The sequence below is a fragment of the Oncorhynchus tshawytscha genome, unplaced genomic scaffold (assembly GCF_018296145.1).
Source record: "Oncorhynchus tshawytscha isolate Ot180627B unplaced genomic scaffold, Otsh_v2.0 Un_contig_6164_pilon_pilon, whole genome shotgun sequence".
In the NCBI taxonomy this organism is placed as follows: Eukaryota; Metazoa; Chordata; class Actinopteri; order Salmoniformes; family Salmonidae; genus Oncorhynchus; species Oncorhynchus tshawytscha.
Genome location: NW_024609517.1, coordinates 89974 through 107295, shown reverse-complemented (window position 1 = coordinate 107295; position 17322 = coordinate 89974). Strand labels below are relative to the sequence as shown.

The 17322-nt window shown below is 42.6% G+C and overlaps 1 protein-coding gene across 1 annotated transcript; it reads right to left on the bottom strand.

Moving 5' to 3' along the window:
- Positions 1–11104: 11104 nt before the first annotated feature.
- Positions 11105–15512, bottom strand: LOC121845009 (metalloproteinase inhibitor 2-like). The gene is made up of 5 exons (XM_042315675.1): positions 15248–15512; positions 13990–14060; positions 13305–13407; positions 11532–11653; positions 11105–11376 (listed from the first exon to the last, which is right to left on the bottom strand). Exons 1-5 carry the CDS (start codon positions 15375–15377, stop codon positions 11248–11250), a joined length of 555 nt encoding a protein of 184 aa, XP_042171609.1. The 5' UTR covers positions 15378–15512; the 3' UTR covers positions 11105–11247.
- Between the last annotated feature and the right edge of the window lie 1810 nt (positions 15513–17322).

Here is a 17322-nt window from a genome sequence, read left to right as displayed (position 1 = left end):
CTGAGCTGTGTGCTAGTCATTTAAACAGACAGCTCGGTATATTTAACACGTATATCTCTCCTCCACTTTAGCCAGGGGAGATTGACATGCATATTATTCATGCTACCTCTCCATGTCGTTTTAAGGGCCAGCTGTGCTGCTCTGTTCCAGGCCAGTTGTAAGTTGCCAATGTCCCTCTTTGTGGCACTTGACCATATGACTGGGCAGTAGTCCAGGGGTGACAAAACTAGGACCTTTAGGACTTGTTTTATTGACAGTGATGTCAAGAAAGCAGAGCAGTGCTTTATTACAGACAGACCTCTGGTGTATAACAGTTGTATAACACAGTCTAGCCTATGTCATCACTATTTATTGATTTGATATATTTTGGATTAAAGAAGGCTCTTCAGTAAGGCCATTCCACTATCAATGTTTGTCTATGGAGATTGCATGGCTGTGTGCTCGATTTTATACACCTGTTCAGCCGCACTCTATTTCAGTGTGGCTGAAATAGCCCAATACACAAATTTGTAAGGGTGTCCCCATACTTTGGTATATATAGTGTAGTTGTACCAGGGACTTTAAGGGTTACAATTAATCAGTTGTCATGTGTTGCTGCCTTGTGTCACACCCTGGTCTTAGTATTTTGTGTTTTCTTTATTATTTTGACCAGGCCAGGGTGTGAAATGGGTTATTTTATGTGGTGTGTTTTGTCGAGGGGTTTGTTGTAGGTTATGGGATAGTGGTTAGTGGGGTTGTCTAGAATAGTCTATGGCTGCCTGGAGTGGTTCTCAATCAGAGGCAGGTGTTTATCGTTGTCTCTGATTGGAAACCATATTTAGGCAGCCATATTCTTTGAGTGTTTCGTGGGTGATTGTTCCTGTCTCTGTGTTAGTTTGCACCAGAATAGGCTGGTTAGGTTTTCGCGGTACGTTTATTGGTTTGTATTGATCGTGTTTATCTTTTATTAAACATGAATCAAAATAACCACGCTGCATTTTGGTCTGCCTCTCCTTCATCGGAAGAAAGCCGTAACACCTTGCTATGTTGTCTTAGGTCTCTCTTTATGTAGTGTTGTGTTGTCTCTCTTGTCGTGATGTGTGTTTTGTCCTATCTTTATATATATACATATATATATATATATTTTAATGCCTGTCCCAGCAGGAGGCCTTTTCCTTTTGGTAGGCCATCATTGTAAATAAGAATTTGTTCTTAACTGACTTGCCTAGTGAAATAAAGGTTAAATAAATACAATAAAAAATCCCAGATTTGGGATCACACAGCCACTCCACTGAATAGCAGACTTGTGATTGCTTTGCAATGCTTGCAGTTAACATTAGCCAGTCACTGATTCCTTCCAAATTACTCATTGTTGAATTTGTGATTTCCATCTTGTTGTGTAATATTTATGTCCTATGGCCAATGAGCACCAATACGTTTTATCTATAATTTCTCTTCATTATTTATCTTCATATGACAAGGATTGAAAAGGATTTGCCAGTAGATGTTCGACTTGATTCATGATGACTGCTAGCTAAGATTTTGAAAGTATGATGTTGACATGATCAGTCCAATCGAAGCTACTCTACACATAACGTGATTTGATGTCCATATATCTGTGACCAATGACTGTGAGCCTTCTTGGATGGGCACTTCTAAGGTATATCTATGGCAGCATCCAAGGGGCTAGAGTTTTCTAGCTCTCCCCTTAGACTTGGCGGTGACGTAGGGTCCCCATTAGTGACAGAACACTGAGCCAATCACGGCGCAACTCTCTATATTTTCTGCTGGCTTGCCCCACCACCACAGAAAGCACTGAGCTAGGCTGAAACACCTGCATTTTGAAGCTGCCTTACTCAAGACAACTAAAAAGAGATCATGTTTGTATGCGGCTTTATTAACTCAATTATATATATTTGTTTACATTGTTTGCAACCTGATATGTGACACGTATTAGTGTCAAAATAACATGCAAAACAGTGTGTCACATCCACAACACATTCGGGGCATCCACAAAGCAAGTAACTATAATGGTAACTACAATGATAAACTATAGGCTACATAACTATAAAACGTTGGTGAGCATCCACACTAGAGGAAAGTATCATTCTTCAGTCCTGCACCTGTCAATCAACTGATCAACGCATCCTACTTCACGCTGCCTATTAATAAGGTGGTAACACAAGATTGTTAAGGTCTCTAACCCACAGATACTGGTTCAGATCATTCATGAGGTCTCTAACCCACAGATACTGGTTCAGATCATTCATGAGGTCTCTAACCCACAGATACTGGTTCAGATCATTCATGAGGTCTCTGACCCACAGATACTGGTTCAGATCATTCATGAGGTCTCTTACCCACAGATACTGGTTCAGATCATTCATGAGGTCTCTAACCCACAGATACTGGTTCAGATCATTCATGAGGTCTCTAACCCACAGATACTGGTTCAGATCATTCATGAGGTCTCTAACCCACAGATACTGGTTCAGATCATTCATGAGGTCTCTAACACACAGATACTGGTTCAGATCATTCATGAGGTCTCTAACACACAGATACTGGTTCAGATCATTCATGAGGTCTCTAACCCACAGATACTGGTTCAGATCATTCATGAGGTCTCTAACACACAGATACAGGTTCAGACGTTCATGAAGTTTCTAACACACAGATACTGGTTCAGACAATTCCTGAGGTCTCTAACTGTTTCTGACCATTCAGTGTTCTCAGGGTGTGTCCTGTGTCATAATACTTCAATGTACATGTAGTCCCTGTCCACAGGAGAAGTGTGAAGACTGATGAAACGTGAATTAACTAAATTAATGTTACTGTGTGAATTCCATTGTCATGTTTGGATTGTTTCAAGATTTCACTGCATCTCTGAGCTAAGGTTAACTCAATAATTTAATGTTAGGACATTAGCTCCTTGTCCCTTAGCCTCTTAATAATTGCAAAATGGTAAACACACGTGCATCTTATAGTATTCCGAGTGGTGACGCAAGGCTTGCAACCTTGGCAATACCCACTGGATCCGATAATGGGCCCATAGTGTTCACATGATAATGGAGTCAGGTGGTATATCATAGTAGGGTCATAGAACCCTCATTTTGTAATCTTCAGACAAATGTAATTTTCCCCATTCTTCAAAACTTTTTCATTATGTTTTGGTATTGACACATTGTTTGGGGTGGTAAGGAATTCAGGTAAACATTTCAAACATGCAGTAAGTGTTTAAATAATATGCTGTATATACCTACCTGACCTATATTGGAAGACGTGTGCTGAACGTTTGGGGGAAAAATAGGAAACAAATTACATATTTTTTTCAAACCCAAATGTGCACTACTTCTGTATAGTGATCCATATACTGTTCACCTGTAATTACCAGTTACAGGTGCATTAACAGTCTAGCCTATGTCATCACTATTTGTGTATTTGATTGTTGGATTAAAGAAGGCAAAGGCAATGGTGTAAAGTAACTACGTAAAAAATATGTTCAAGTAGCTTACTACTTTAGTATATTAATACTTTTACTCAAGTAGTATTTTACTGGGTTACTTTCCCTTTTACTTGAGTCATTTTACTCAATGACAACTGGGTAAACTACTTTTCCCACCTCTGGGCCTAGGTAGCCTAGCCAACCGAAGTTATATAATATGAACCAAAGGTGATCACATTCACATTTTCTCTTAAGACAAATAAAGTGGCTTATGCTATAAATACATAATGTTACCACCACTTTGTTTCCCCTGGCCAGATGGGACAGGGTGTATAGAGGCCTACAGTTGATCAGACTGATACAGCATGTCAGATCACTAACGTTGAGGTGTAGGCTGCTACAACATTGTTACCTCCACTTTGTTTCCCCTGGCCAGATGGGACAGGGCGTATAGAGGCCTACAGTTGATCAGACTGATACTGCAGGTCAGATCACTAATGTTTAGGTGTAGGCTGCTACAACATTGTTACCACCACTTTGTTTACCCTGGCCAGATGGGACAGGGTGTATAGAGGCCTACAGTTGATCAGACTGATACAGCATGTCAGATCTCTAACGTTGAGGTGTAGGCTGCTACAACATTGTTACCACCACTTTGTTTCCCCTGGCCAGATGGGACAGGGTGTATAGAGGCCTACAGTTGATCAGACTGATACAGCATGTCAGATCACTAACGTTGAGGTGTAGGCTGCTACAACATTGTCACCACCACTTTGTTTGCCCCCTGGCCAGATGGGACAGGGTGTATAGAGGCCTACAGTTGATCAGACTGATACAGCATGTCAGATCACTAACGTTGAGGTGTAGGCTGCTACAACATTGTTACCACCACTTTGTTTGCCCCCTGGCCAGATGGGACAGGGTGTATAGAGCCCTACAGTTGATCAGACTGATACAGCATGTCAGATCACAAACGTTGAGGTGTAGGCTGCTACAACATTGTCACCACCACTTTGTTTGTCCCCTGGCCAGATGGGACAGGGTGTATAGAGCCCTACAGTTGATCAGACTGATACTGCAGGTCAGATCACTAACGTTGAGGTGTAGGCTGCTACAACATTTTTACCACCACTTTGTGTCCCCTGGCCAGATGGGACCAGATGGGACAGGGTGTATAGAGCCCTACAGTTGATCAGACTGATACAGCATGTCAGATCACTAACGTTGAGGTGTAGGCTGCTACAACATTGTTACCACCACTTTGTGTCCCCTGGCCAGATGGGACAGGGTGTATAGAGGCCAACAGTTGATCAGACTGATACAGCATGTCAGATCACTAACGTTGAGGTGTAGGCTGCTACAACATTGTTACCACCACTTTGTGTCCCCTGGCCAGATGGGACAGGGTGTATAGAGGCCAACAGTTGATCAGACTGATACAGCATGTCAGACCACTAACGTTGAGGTGTAGGCTCCTACAACATTGCTGTAAAGAGTTTTTGCCTGTGTCTGATGGGAGTAAGTTATTTTCCTGTCCCATGCCTGACCTGCACGACCTGTGATTTGGTGGTGTGGCATTTTTTTTTTCTCCTGATGGTACCCAGTTGAAAATCCGGAACCTAGTTGTAGCAGAGATTTAAGGGTTACCCCATTGCCTGGGTCAAGTGAACTGACCAGTTGGGCAAGTTGAGCATGCTTTAAACTTGCCCCAGGTGATAAAAATAAATAAGTGAAAACAACAAAGCTATAAGGAATTCCAGTAGGTGTAGCTTAAAATGTATATTTCTGGTTCATCCCCATTGTTTAAGTGAAATGCAGACAATATATGACATTTATGTCAGCAAATTGAGCCTGCTCTGTAGTTTTCCAATAAACGGTGAATAAAAGGTAAATAAAAGGTGATTGTGGTTAAGGATGAATAGAGTGATCAGCCTACCACTGGCTTGGTTCTACCTGCGGGGAGGAGCTCACAGCCTGCAATAAAAGACGGCTGATTCCATGTAGTATGTAGAAGGTTTGGAGATTTTCGCGCAGTAATAACCTGCACTGTCGTAGGGGTAAACGGTAGCAATATTGTTTGTCTTCTATAGAGTGGACAGTAAATTAATTAGTTTCTAAAATGACTTGGTCCGTAAGTAGTTTCATTACTCTGGTCGTTCTGTTCCTCTGGCGGGTCGATGAAACCACAGAAGCTTGCACTTGCGTGACTGTACATCCTCAACGGGCTTTTTGCAACGCAGATGTCGGTAAGGCAATTTAGAAATGTCTGTAGTTTCTCTTCACGTGTTGGTAGGCTGCCTACTACACCGTGTCAATGCGCATCATGCAACATTGTTATGAATTTTCTGTCGCAATTATTTTCAGGACATGATCATTAGGCCTGTATTTACATCTTCTCGCAAGTATTTACATTAAGTCGGTAACAATATGGGCTACACCTGGGTGTATTCATTACGGAAAGGTTTGCCACTTAAGAACCAAGTGAAACGGTGAGGGACCAACCTGAATTTTTAAAATGGTTTTCTGTCTGGTGTAAAATGGTTTTGTAAATCGTTTTGTAAAAGTCTGCTTGACGATTACACCCGCGGGGATGACACCACTCTGATCCGTGAGGACTGGAGTTTCCCATCCTTGCTCTAGGCCTAAAGATGACTGACTTGTTAAACGAAATGTTCAACATGACATTATCCAACGCCTCATATACTTGACATTTTAGAGAATTCATCAGAATAAGTTAGGCCTACATGGCAAATGGGACTACTCTACATTTCTAAGCTATTATGTCACACTTCTGTAAACTGTACTCACTAATTCAGATTTTGGCGCTATTTATCTCGCAGATAGGTATTTAATTCTATAAATTAGATGTCATTTCTATTATTTTGACATGTGCTGATAAATTGTTGGTAACACAGCTATCAACTACGTGAGTATAGGCACCTCCTATAAAATAGGTTAGTCACTGTAAAACATCAATACGGCATTGTGATTGTTTAAAAGTGTATTGGCGCCTTGCGTTCTACTTCAACCACTGATGCAGTATGGTAAGACAGGATGGTTGTGGGTGTTAGACAGCACTACATCATGAGCAGCTACTTGACCTTTTAGAGAAATGTACCTTGACTCAATTACTGTTTGTTAGTAAAGGGGTGTGATGACATGCAACACTCTTCCCTGAGGATGGTTCCTGTTGAGTTTACGGAAAATTGAAGACTTTATTTGTGGTATATTCTCTAAAATGATTGAGTGATGACTTTGCTGTTGAGGGAGCAAGCTCTGTTGGTAGAGCATGGTGCTAAAGCCTGACATCTTGGGTCTGTAATAGAATCTATGTTCTCTCGGATCACTTAACACCCAGAAACTGATGTCTGACTATTGTACCAGAAATGGATTATTTCAGTAGTTAAACCATGTCTCTTATTTTGTAGTGATCAGGGCAAAGGTGGTTGGCGTGAAAGCTGTGTCTGGTAACACCAACTATGATGTCAAACAGATCGAGGTATGATCAGCCTTTTTATTAAGTGGTTGTTACTTCCTGCACTGAAACATTGAAGCCCCCTGAACCCTAGTCTGACAGCTGGTCCCAATTTGGACCCAACCCTTAAATGATTGAAGATCTGGATAGGTATAAGCAGTGTAATTGTGGAGCTTCCACCATTAATAAAAAGGGGTTATTTATAGAAATGAGTCATGCCTTTAGCACTGAGCAAGAGGCATGTTTCAGTCAACCCTCCTACCAGTCCTAGACAATGGTGACATCATCTATATGAATTCAGATGCCACTTCATTAAAGCAGTTTATCATAGTGCACTGCTCTTTATTATGGGCGACAGGTCTAGTAGTCAACGCTACATTCTCAACTAGGAAGTTGGTCCCGTTTGATGTCACGTAGGTTGACGCATTGCAATATTTTAATGTATTAATCCCTTTACGAAACCTCACTAAAAGCATTACTAACCTTTAGACATGAGTTACCACACCTGGGATAAGGGATGAATAACTTTGGAAATGTCCTTCGGTCTTTACTCCGTTAGGTAAATATATAATTTTTTTTTGTGCCTTGTTGTAAAACTGTCTGCTGCATCTAGGGCAATTCAAAGTGTTGAGGACCTTATTACTGAATGTTTGTTTATGGCTGCTTCTGTTCTGCTTGTATTTTGATGTGTAATTCAGGGCTCCTCTATAAGAGACCAGTGAGGTTAAGTTGTCCCTACATGCCATATACATCAAACTATATATGTAGATGTTTGACGGATCCTTTCTCTCCTTGTGGTTGGCTAGATGTTCAACAGTCATCTTCACTGGAGGCCCGTGTCGCGCGTTTCTGGAAATCAACAAGGAGTATCTCTTCACAAGTGCTAGTCAGCACTAGCAAAAACTGACATTTCCGATTTCATAACTGGTAGTACAGTGCATTCGGGAAAGTATTCCGACCCCCTTCTGTCACATGTTAAGTTACAGCCTTATTCTAGAATGGATTAAATACATTTTTCTTCAGTCTACACCCATAATGGCAAAGGTTTAGATTCTATTTGCCAATGTAATTAAAATCCCTTATTTAGATAGGTATTCAGACCTTCTGCTATGAGGATCAAAATTGAGCTTGGGTGCATCCTGTCTTGGATCATTGTTCTACAACTTTATTGGATTCACCCTCTGGTAAATTGATTTGGAAAGGCACCTAAGATCCCGCAGTTGACCGCGCAATTAAACGAGCCATGAGGTTGGAATTGTCCGAGCTCAAAGGTTTGAGGCACAGATGTGGGAAAGGTTCCCAAAAAAATGTCTGCGGCCTCAATGGTCCCCAAGAACACAACCTCCCTCACTGGAAGTCTGGAACCACCAAGATTCTTCAGAGCTGGCCGCCTGGCCAAACTGCACAATTGGGGGAGAAGGACCTTGCTCAGAGAGGTGACCAAGACCCCGATGGTCACTGACAGAGCTCCTCTGTGCAGAAGGACAACCATCTCTGCAGCACTCCAATTAAACAATGGGAGTGGCCAGACAATCCACTCTGTAAAAGGCAGATTACAGCCCACTGGAAGTTTACCTAAACGCACCTGAAACCAATATTTACTTTTTGCCCTAAATGCCAAGTGTGACATCCGGAGAAATCCTGGCACCATATGTACAGTGTATCATGCTGTGGGAATGGGAGACTAGTCGGAATCTAAGGAAAGATGAACTGAGCAAAGTACAGAAAGATCCTTCATGAAATCCTGCTCAGGACCTCAGACTTGAGTGAAGGTTCACCTTCCAACAGGACAACGACCCTACGCATACAGCCAAGACAAAGCGGGATAAGTCTCAATGTCCTTAAGTGGCCCAGCCATAGCCTGGACTTGAACCCGATCTAACATCTCTGGAGAAACCTGAAAATAGCTCTGCAGCGACGCTCCCCATCCAACCTGACAGAGCTTGAGAGGATCTGCAGGTTGAGGAAGGAATAAGAGTAAGGCTGTAACAAAATGTGGAAAAAGTCATAAAACTTCCCGAATGCAGTGTACATGTGCCGCGTTCAACCAGTTATCAAGTCAGAAGTTTCCTAATTCCAACTACCACGTGAACGTGGCACTAGACAGTACTCTGATCTTGTATATATTATTTAGGGTTAGGAAACTGTCAGCCGGAATAAAGTGTTGAGGTCCTTTGCGCACAAAATATTGGGAAATAAAAATCCTGAAAGATTGGAAGATGACATGTACAATAGGTAAATGAGAAAGTTGTATGGATAAGGGAATTGTAAATATAAATGACATGTTTAAGATTTATTTTGCCTTATGATTGCTCGAGACCAATTTGAAACCAGTCATAAGGCAGCAAACCGAAGCATATCACCTTCTCCAAAGTGAAGTTCATGAAATGTTGGCCTTTTAAAACCGCTACGGGATCATTGTCCCTCCCGCAGGACATTTGAGCTAATGTGATTAGCATGAGGTTATAAGTAACGAACATTTCCCAGGACATAGACATATCTGATATTGGTAGAAAGCTTAAATTATTGTTAATCTAACTGCACTGTCCAATTTACAGTAGCTATTACAGCAAAATAATACCAGACTCCAACTCAAATTTGCTGACTACACGACAGATGTAGGCCTGATTACAAACAGCAACAAGGCAGCCTACAATGCAAGCATGGGGCGATGGAGGCAGCGGGGCCACGGGTGGTGTCTGCCAACTCCGGGTGGCCACGGGTGGTGTCTGCCAACTCCGGGTGGCCACGGGTGGTGTCTGCCAACTCCGGGTGGCCACGGGTGGTGTCTGCCAACTCCGGGTGGCCACGGGTGGCGTCTGCCAACTCCGGGTGGCCACGGGTGGCGTCTGCCAACTCCGGGTGGCGTCTGCCAACTCCGGGTGGCGTCTGCCAACTCCGGGTGGCGTCTGCCAACTCCGGGTGGCCACGGGTGGCGTCTGCCAACTCCGGGTGGCCACGGGTGGCGTCTGCCAACTCCGGGTGGCCACGGGTGGCGTCTGCCAACTCCGGGTGGCCACGGGTGGCGTCTGCCAACTCCGGGTGGCCACGGGTGGCGTCTGCCAACTCCGGGTGGCGTCTGCCAACTCCGGGTGGCGTCTGCCAACTCCGGGTGGCGTCTGCCAACTCCGGGTGGCGTCTGCCAACTCCGGGTGGCGTCTGCCAACTCCGGGTGGCGTCTGCCAACTCCGGGTGGCGTCTGCCAACTCCGGGTGGTGTCTGCCAACTCCGGGTGGCCACGGGTGGTGTCTGCCAACTCCGGGTGGCCACGGGTGGTGTCTGCCAACTCCGGGTGGCCACGGGTGGTGTCTGCCAACTCCGGGTGGCCACGGGTGGTGTCTGCCAACTCCGGGTGGCCACGGGTGGTGTCTGCCAACTCCGGGTGGCCACGGGTGGTGTCTGCCAACTCCGGGTGGCCACGGGTGGTGTCTGCCAACTCCGGGTGGCCTGGTGGTGTCTGCCAACTCCCGAGTACCCCAAACATTACACATTTGTATTTTAATCCTGGACAAGCAAACCCGATTCAACTTATCAAACCGCCAATGAGCTTATTGTCCATTGATACATCTAGAATTTGTACTGTTGGGGGTCCTCCAGGACCACTGGCCTAGTGGTTAGTGTCGCCAGTAACCCAAAGGTCACTGGCTGGAATAACTGAGCAGTCTGTGTGCCCTTGTACATGGCACTTATCTCCAATTTGCTCCAAGGACAAGCATACTAATATAACTGACCTCAGAGTATAGGAGAAGCAATGTCCTATTTGTTCCACATTGACCAATTACTGCTCTTTAGAAGGCTTTCAAAATGCTCGCTGGTCTGAGGGTCTGCTAAATGACTGAAAAACTATTCATCCCACTAAAGAATATTACAGAACAAGTCAGTTGTTTAATGGTCAACATCATTACATAGCTAAAGCCAAGGTTTAGACCCAAACTACTAAAGGGCCACAATCAGACAAATGTAGAATGTTCCAGATAGAAACACCATTAGAGCCTACATGATTACTTTCATGTCAAGAAGACAATTTGTTCTTCATGTATAGAACATATCTGAACATTCTACATGACGCCCTGCTTGATGCTTCAGGAATACTGTTCCATTTACAAATAACCATATCGGACAACACTGATTACAATTTGGAGTTTTGATAACAGCTTTGGTTCCAGTTAAATTAAATCCATTTAAAAATGGCAGAAGACATTAACAATGCTATATTTGTTTTGTTTATTTTACAAGAAGTGACCAGTAAGACATGTTGGTTCATTTAAAACTACACCTTCGCAGCTTTGTCATCTGGAGTCAGTAAGCAGATGGCCTGTAGAGTATAGGAGTCCCCAATATCTAGGAACTACTTCCAAGCACAAGAACCATTACTCTTGATACAGGCAAGGTTTCGGCCATTGTTTGTCCCCCAGTCCATCCACAGGCATGCATCTGTGGTGCTGATCGGACAGGGGAGCGAAGTGCAGTGGATGATCTGTGGAGCAGAGAGAGACCAAGATCACTGATTATTATACCAATACTCTAGCGCATGTGTTTTGCCAATGTGACCAGAGTAATATACTCCCTTTTAGTAAATGTGCGGTGTAAATATTAGTGTACAGTAATATGACTAATTCCCATCACACACACCTTGCAATCACAGCCGCTTTGGTAGCGGTGAGTCAAGCTTTTCTTTTGTGCAGCACTCAAGTCCTCCCAGGGCGGATTATAGCCACACAGTGTTACATACATCCTTCCAGTCTCCAGCTTGCCTACAGACAGAGGAGATAGTGAGTCAATGTACCATGGGGAAAGTGCCCCACGGTTTCATAACTGTGACCTTAATTGCCTACAGTCTGTAGGCTGTCAGTGTCTAAACAACCATTCCACAGGTGCACGTTCATTAATTGTTTACGGTTCATTGAACAAGCATGAGAAACAGTGTAAACCCTTTACAAAGAAGATCTGAAGTTATTTGGATTTTTACAAATTATCTTTGAAAGACAGGGTCCTGAAAAAGGGACGTTTCTTTTTTTGCTGAGTTTAGTGTTGGTCCCATGTTTCACAGCCGAAATAAGAGAAATTAGCTTTCTTGTGAAATTTCTGCCAAGTTGTGTGCACATATTTGTTTACATCCACGTTAGTGAGCATTTCCGCTTCCCCAAGATAATCCATCCACTTCACAGGCGTGGCATATCAAGAAGCTGATTAAACAGAATCATTACACATGTGCACCTTGTGCTGGGGACAATAAGGCCACTAAAATGTGCAGTTGTCACAGTGCCACAAATGGCTCAAGTTGAGGGAGCATGCAATTGGCATGCTGACTGCAGGGAAGTCCACAGAGAAATTATGTTGCCAGAGAAATTAAGATTTTGCCAGAGAATTTAATGTTAATTTCTCTACCATAAGTCACCTTTGTTTTAGAGAATTTGCCCTTCATCCGCCACTATCACCTCATGTTGAGGCATTATAATGCATGGCCCCATGTCGCAACGATCTCCCCATAATTCCTGGAAGCTGATAATTTCCAACTTCTTCTAAGGGCCTGCATACTCACATGTCACGCATTGAGCATATTTGGGGTGCACTGGTTCCCAGCCAATATCCAGCAACGTCAGTTGAACATGCCACAAGCAACAGCCTAAATTACACGTAGGTGATGTGTTGAGCTGCATGATGCAAATGTTGGTCACACCAGATACTGGTTCTGATCCATTACCTTTTTTTTTTTTAGGTACCGTATCTGCGACCAACAGTTTCAAATTTGTATTCCCAGTCATGTGAAATCCATAGATTAGGGCCTAATAAATATATTTAAATTTACTGATTTCCTTATATGAACTGTAACAACGTTAAAATTTTAGAAGCGGTGGCATTGATATTTATGTTCAGTAGATTAATGAAAAGCTAAGACTCATGAACATGTAACATGTTATTCTATATGATGTGCACAAGGTAAGAGACATTAGAAGGTAAGGGTTCTTCTAAAAGAAACATTTATGGGCTGCAAGTAGCCGTGTGGTTAAAGCGTTGGACTAGTAACTGAAAGGTTGCAAGATCGAAAATAAGGTAAAAATCTGTCGTTCTTCCCTTGAACAAGGGGCCGTCATTAAAAATAAGAATGTGTTCTTAACCGACTTGCCTAGTTAAAGTTAATTAAAAGTAATATCAAGCTTTTGCAGACCTCATGTTAACATTTGTCAATGAAACTCAACTCATTAATGCCAAAGTCCACATCAAATTGTTTTGTGGTTTACTTGTAGCCCTGGTTGTCCTGAAAATAAAAGTGCTAAAACACTTGAGGTGAAATCTAAGGGCTGGACATGCAGATACATGGAAAGCTGATTTGTGCTGGAGTCTGAGGACAGAGGGTTAATCAGTGTTGGCAACAGAACGTGGGTAACGTAGTGAGAAACTCACCTGTGAAGAGATACTCCTTGTTGAGGTCCAGAGTCACACCGCATGCGGCTGGGGATGGTGCAGTGAAGATGGCGTGGATAACCTGGTCTGGGCATTTGAACATCTAGCCAATCACAAGGAGAACAGGATCTGTCAAACATCTACATATCATTTGGAACCTCACCGACTACAGCTCTCAGGCACTGTCAGTCTTCACCCTTTGATATTCACAGATCTGTAAGGTGCAAGCGATCATTTATTCCAGTTACCACACCCAGCCTGAAGGACAGCTAGCTCATGATGAAAGGTTAGTAATGATGTAAGGCACAGTGGGAGTGTAAGTTAAGTGACTTTATAAATTCAAATATAGAAATGCAGCAACCTGTGACATCAGAGGGCCAACTAACTATCTGTTAGAGAATGTAGTGATAGCTTTAATGAAGTGGCAGCTGAGTTCATATAGAGGATGTCAACATAGACTTGGACCAACAGGAACGTCAACACTTTTTTTTATAGAAGTATACTAATTTCATATGGTGGAAGTTCCACAACGACACTGCTTATACCTATCCAGATCTGTAGACATTGAAGGGCTGGAGCCAAGGGGAAGAGAGAGAACTGGGCCCAGCTGTTAGACTGGGGTTCAAGGGGCTTCAATGGGTCAGTGCAGGAAGGAACAACCACTTAATAAAAAGGCTAATCATACCTTGATCTGTTGGATGTCATACTTGATGGCGTTAGATACCGTTTTCTTTCCAACCACCTTCGCCCTGATCACTAGAAGAGGGAGACATGGTTTAACTAACATTATTGAAATCTATTCTGGTACACTGGTCAGTCACACTGATGGTGTAAGGGTGATATGGAGCAGAGAGAACAGTGTAGAATGCTTTACAGACCCAATACCCAACAGTCTGTTCAGAATGTTTGTGCATAAGTTAATGGGTGTAACATTTTGGCTAGGTTAACGTCAAAACAGATGACAGAGTCCATTACCCTCCTGGTCCCACATTCCTAGTTCTGGTCTTCTACTTTTAATTTGACACACCCAGTTTAAGCATGCCCTCTGTAGAGGATTGGTTCAGGTAGGAAGATGCAGTACAGTAGCTGCTGCTATAAGACTAGTCCATAGAACAGAACCACGAGTCATTGGCACATGAACTCGACAAGGCGTCAAAAGCATTCCATAGTGATGCTGCCCATGTTGACTCCAATGCGTCCCACAATTGTGTCAAGTCGGCTGAATGTCCTTTTAGTGGTGGACCATTCTTGATACACAGGAAACTGTTCAGTGTGAAAAACCCAGCAGCGTTACACAAACAGCTGCCTGACACATACTACCATTGCCCCATTTAACAGCACTTCAATCTTTGGTCTTACCCAGTCACCCCGAATGACGTAGACAAGCCATGTCTCAATTGTCTCTAGGCTTAAACAGCCTTCTTTAACCTTTCCTTAATCTACACTGATTGAAGGGGATTTAACAAGTGACATCAATAAGGGATCATAGTTTACACCTGGCCAGTCCATGTCATGGAAAGAACAGATGTCCTTAATGTTTTGTAAACACATCTCAAATAAAATGTGTAGAGACACTATTCCTAAAGCAACGCAGGGCTCTCAACCCTGTTCCTGGAGAGCTGCAGTCCTGTAGGTTTTTGCGCAATTCCTAGTCTAGCGCACCTGATTCTAATAATTGGCTGGCTGATAAATTGACTCAGGTTCGTTACAAATAGGTTTGGACTCAACATTTACAGGAGCATAGCTCTCCAGGAACAAGGTTGATAGCCCATCTCACTGTTGCCTATTTTATATATAATTGTGTGATGTAAATAGGCTTAATGATAATGTCCTAATTATTTCTACTACGACCACAGACAATACATCAAATGTTTGCATGCTGCGTATTAATAGTTCTCAACATGTGAAGGCTGAAAAGTAAAATGTTGCCAAAATTGCCTTACCGATTTCTGCATCGCAAAAAGCCTTTTGGGGATGCGGAGGAGAGCATTTGCAAGCATCTGCGATGTCTTCGACCCGCCACAGGAACAGCACGAACAGAGTAATGAAACAACTGCTTACATACCGCGTCATTTGGAAACGAATTACGGTTACCCAAATATCACAAAAGGAGCCGAGTAAAGGTGTGAGGCGTAAATTACAAAATAACGTATTTCCCTTCGGACTGTTCCCAGACCAACGGATAACTCTTAGAAGTATTTTCCCCGCAACGTAATCATCCGCTATTTATTGCAGGCTGTGAGCTCCTCCCCCAGTCAGAACCCAGCCTATGATAGGCTGAGCATTCTATTAATCCAGAACCGTAACCATTCAATTAAAAAGAATTCTCTGACTAATGGCTCAACCACAGGCTCAACATGCCCAGTTGCCATAAATTGACTATGACACTGAAAGATCCGTTTTGGGGGGGCATTCTACACTGTTGTCTCTTTGTACATCTCAGTGCTAGAGGTGTCACTACAGACCCTGGTTCGATTCCAGGCTGTATCACAAACTGGCCGTGATTGGGAGTCCCATAGGGTGGCACACAATTGGACCGGGGTTTGGACGGGGTATGCCGTCATTGTAAATAATAATTTGTTCTTAACTGATTTGTCTAGTTAAATAAAGGTTGAATATAAAATAGGCTAAACCGACTGGAATTCCTTAAAGTTTTGTTTTCAGTTTAAAAAAAATAAAAAAACACCTGGGGAAATTTTAGAGCAGGCTCAACTTGCCCAACTGCTCAGTTCACTTGCCCCTGTCATCCCATATATGAGATGATAATGGCAGCCGGTTTTGACTGACAGCCATTATAAACTTGAGCATCACAAGAGACAAGAAAATAACACCATCCCTCCAGCTAATTGGGCTACTTTTGCACATCTGTTGTTGTTTGAGTGAGGGAAATGCATTAAATGAGTCGATGTGTTATGAAAGATGTGACATTAAGGATTATAATAAATTCCACTTTGATGTCATACAAGCTAACCACACACATTTCTGTGTTTGAAAACTCATGTTAATGATCTCTATTTTTATATCCTCAGTTACAAGGATGACATACGTTACAGCCTGGGTTGTCCTGAACAGAATGAGCCTATCTGCATCATATTGTGAAGAAAAATTGCCGCGGAACATACATTTGAATGCACTCATGACATCATTCTATGCGCACCAAAATTAGAATCTGTTTGTTTGAAGTGCCTTTTGAAAGCCTCCCAGCAAGCACATTTGGTTCCTTGGAAGTTGTGGGAATGCAGTTTTTTGGTTTCCCATTGCTTCTGGGAACAAAGCCCTCAGTTTCCTAACTGGTAAAACGTATTGTTTTTTAAACATTCTGAGAACTGAAGTGTGAACTTAATCTGTTCCGGGAACGTTTATTTTTAGGTTGCAGGGAGGTTCTGAGAACGTTTTACTATGGTTCCCTGAAAGTTTTCCTGGGTAGTTTTATTAATGTTCTATTAACAGAAATGATAGGTTATTATAGGTTAGGGTTATTAGGTTATTAGGTTAGGTTATTAGGTTAGGTTATTAGGTTAGGTTATTAGGTTATTAGGTTAGGTTATTAGGTTAGGTTATTAGGTTAGGTTATTAGGTTAGGTTATTAGGTTAGGGTTATTAGGTTAGGTTATTAGGTTAGGTTATTAGGTTAGGTTATTAGGTTAGGTTATTAGGTTAGGTTATTAGGTTAGGTTATTAGGTTAGGTTATTAGGTTAGGTTATTAGGTTAGGTTATTAGGTTAGGTTAGGGTTAAATAGGTTATTTGAAGATAATTCAATAACATTCTGAGAACATGTTTCACATAAGACTGTTAATAATACTGCTAGCTTAGTTTGGGTTGACTGTTTCCAACTCTAAGCACAGACAGGACACATGGAAATTCATTTGCTTTGGCATTCATTTTTTGTTGTGGAGTCTTCTGTTCTCTGTCCATGGAAATAGTCCACTGTCCCACTAGGATGGAGCTAGAATGCTAAGTCATATGAAGCTGTAAATGTGAGTCTATTCAAACACACCCATTTCAAAGGAAACAAG

Coding starts and splice junctions, on each gene's coding strand:
- LOC121845009 (XM_042315675.1), bottom strand. CDS start 15,377: ATGACGCGGTATGTAAGCAGTTGTTTCATTACTCTGTTCGTGCTGTTC. Junction 13,408..13,989: donor ATGACATCCAACAGATCAAG/GTATGATTAGCC, acceptor GTGATTGGCTAG/ATGTTCAAATGCCCAGACCA. Junction 11,654..13,304: donor CAAGGAGTATCTCTTCACAG/GTGAGTTTCTCA, acceptor CTCTGTCTGTAG/GCAAGCTGGAGACTGGAAGG.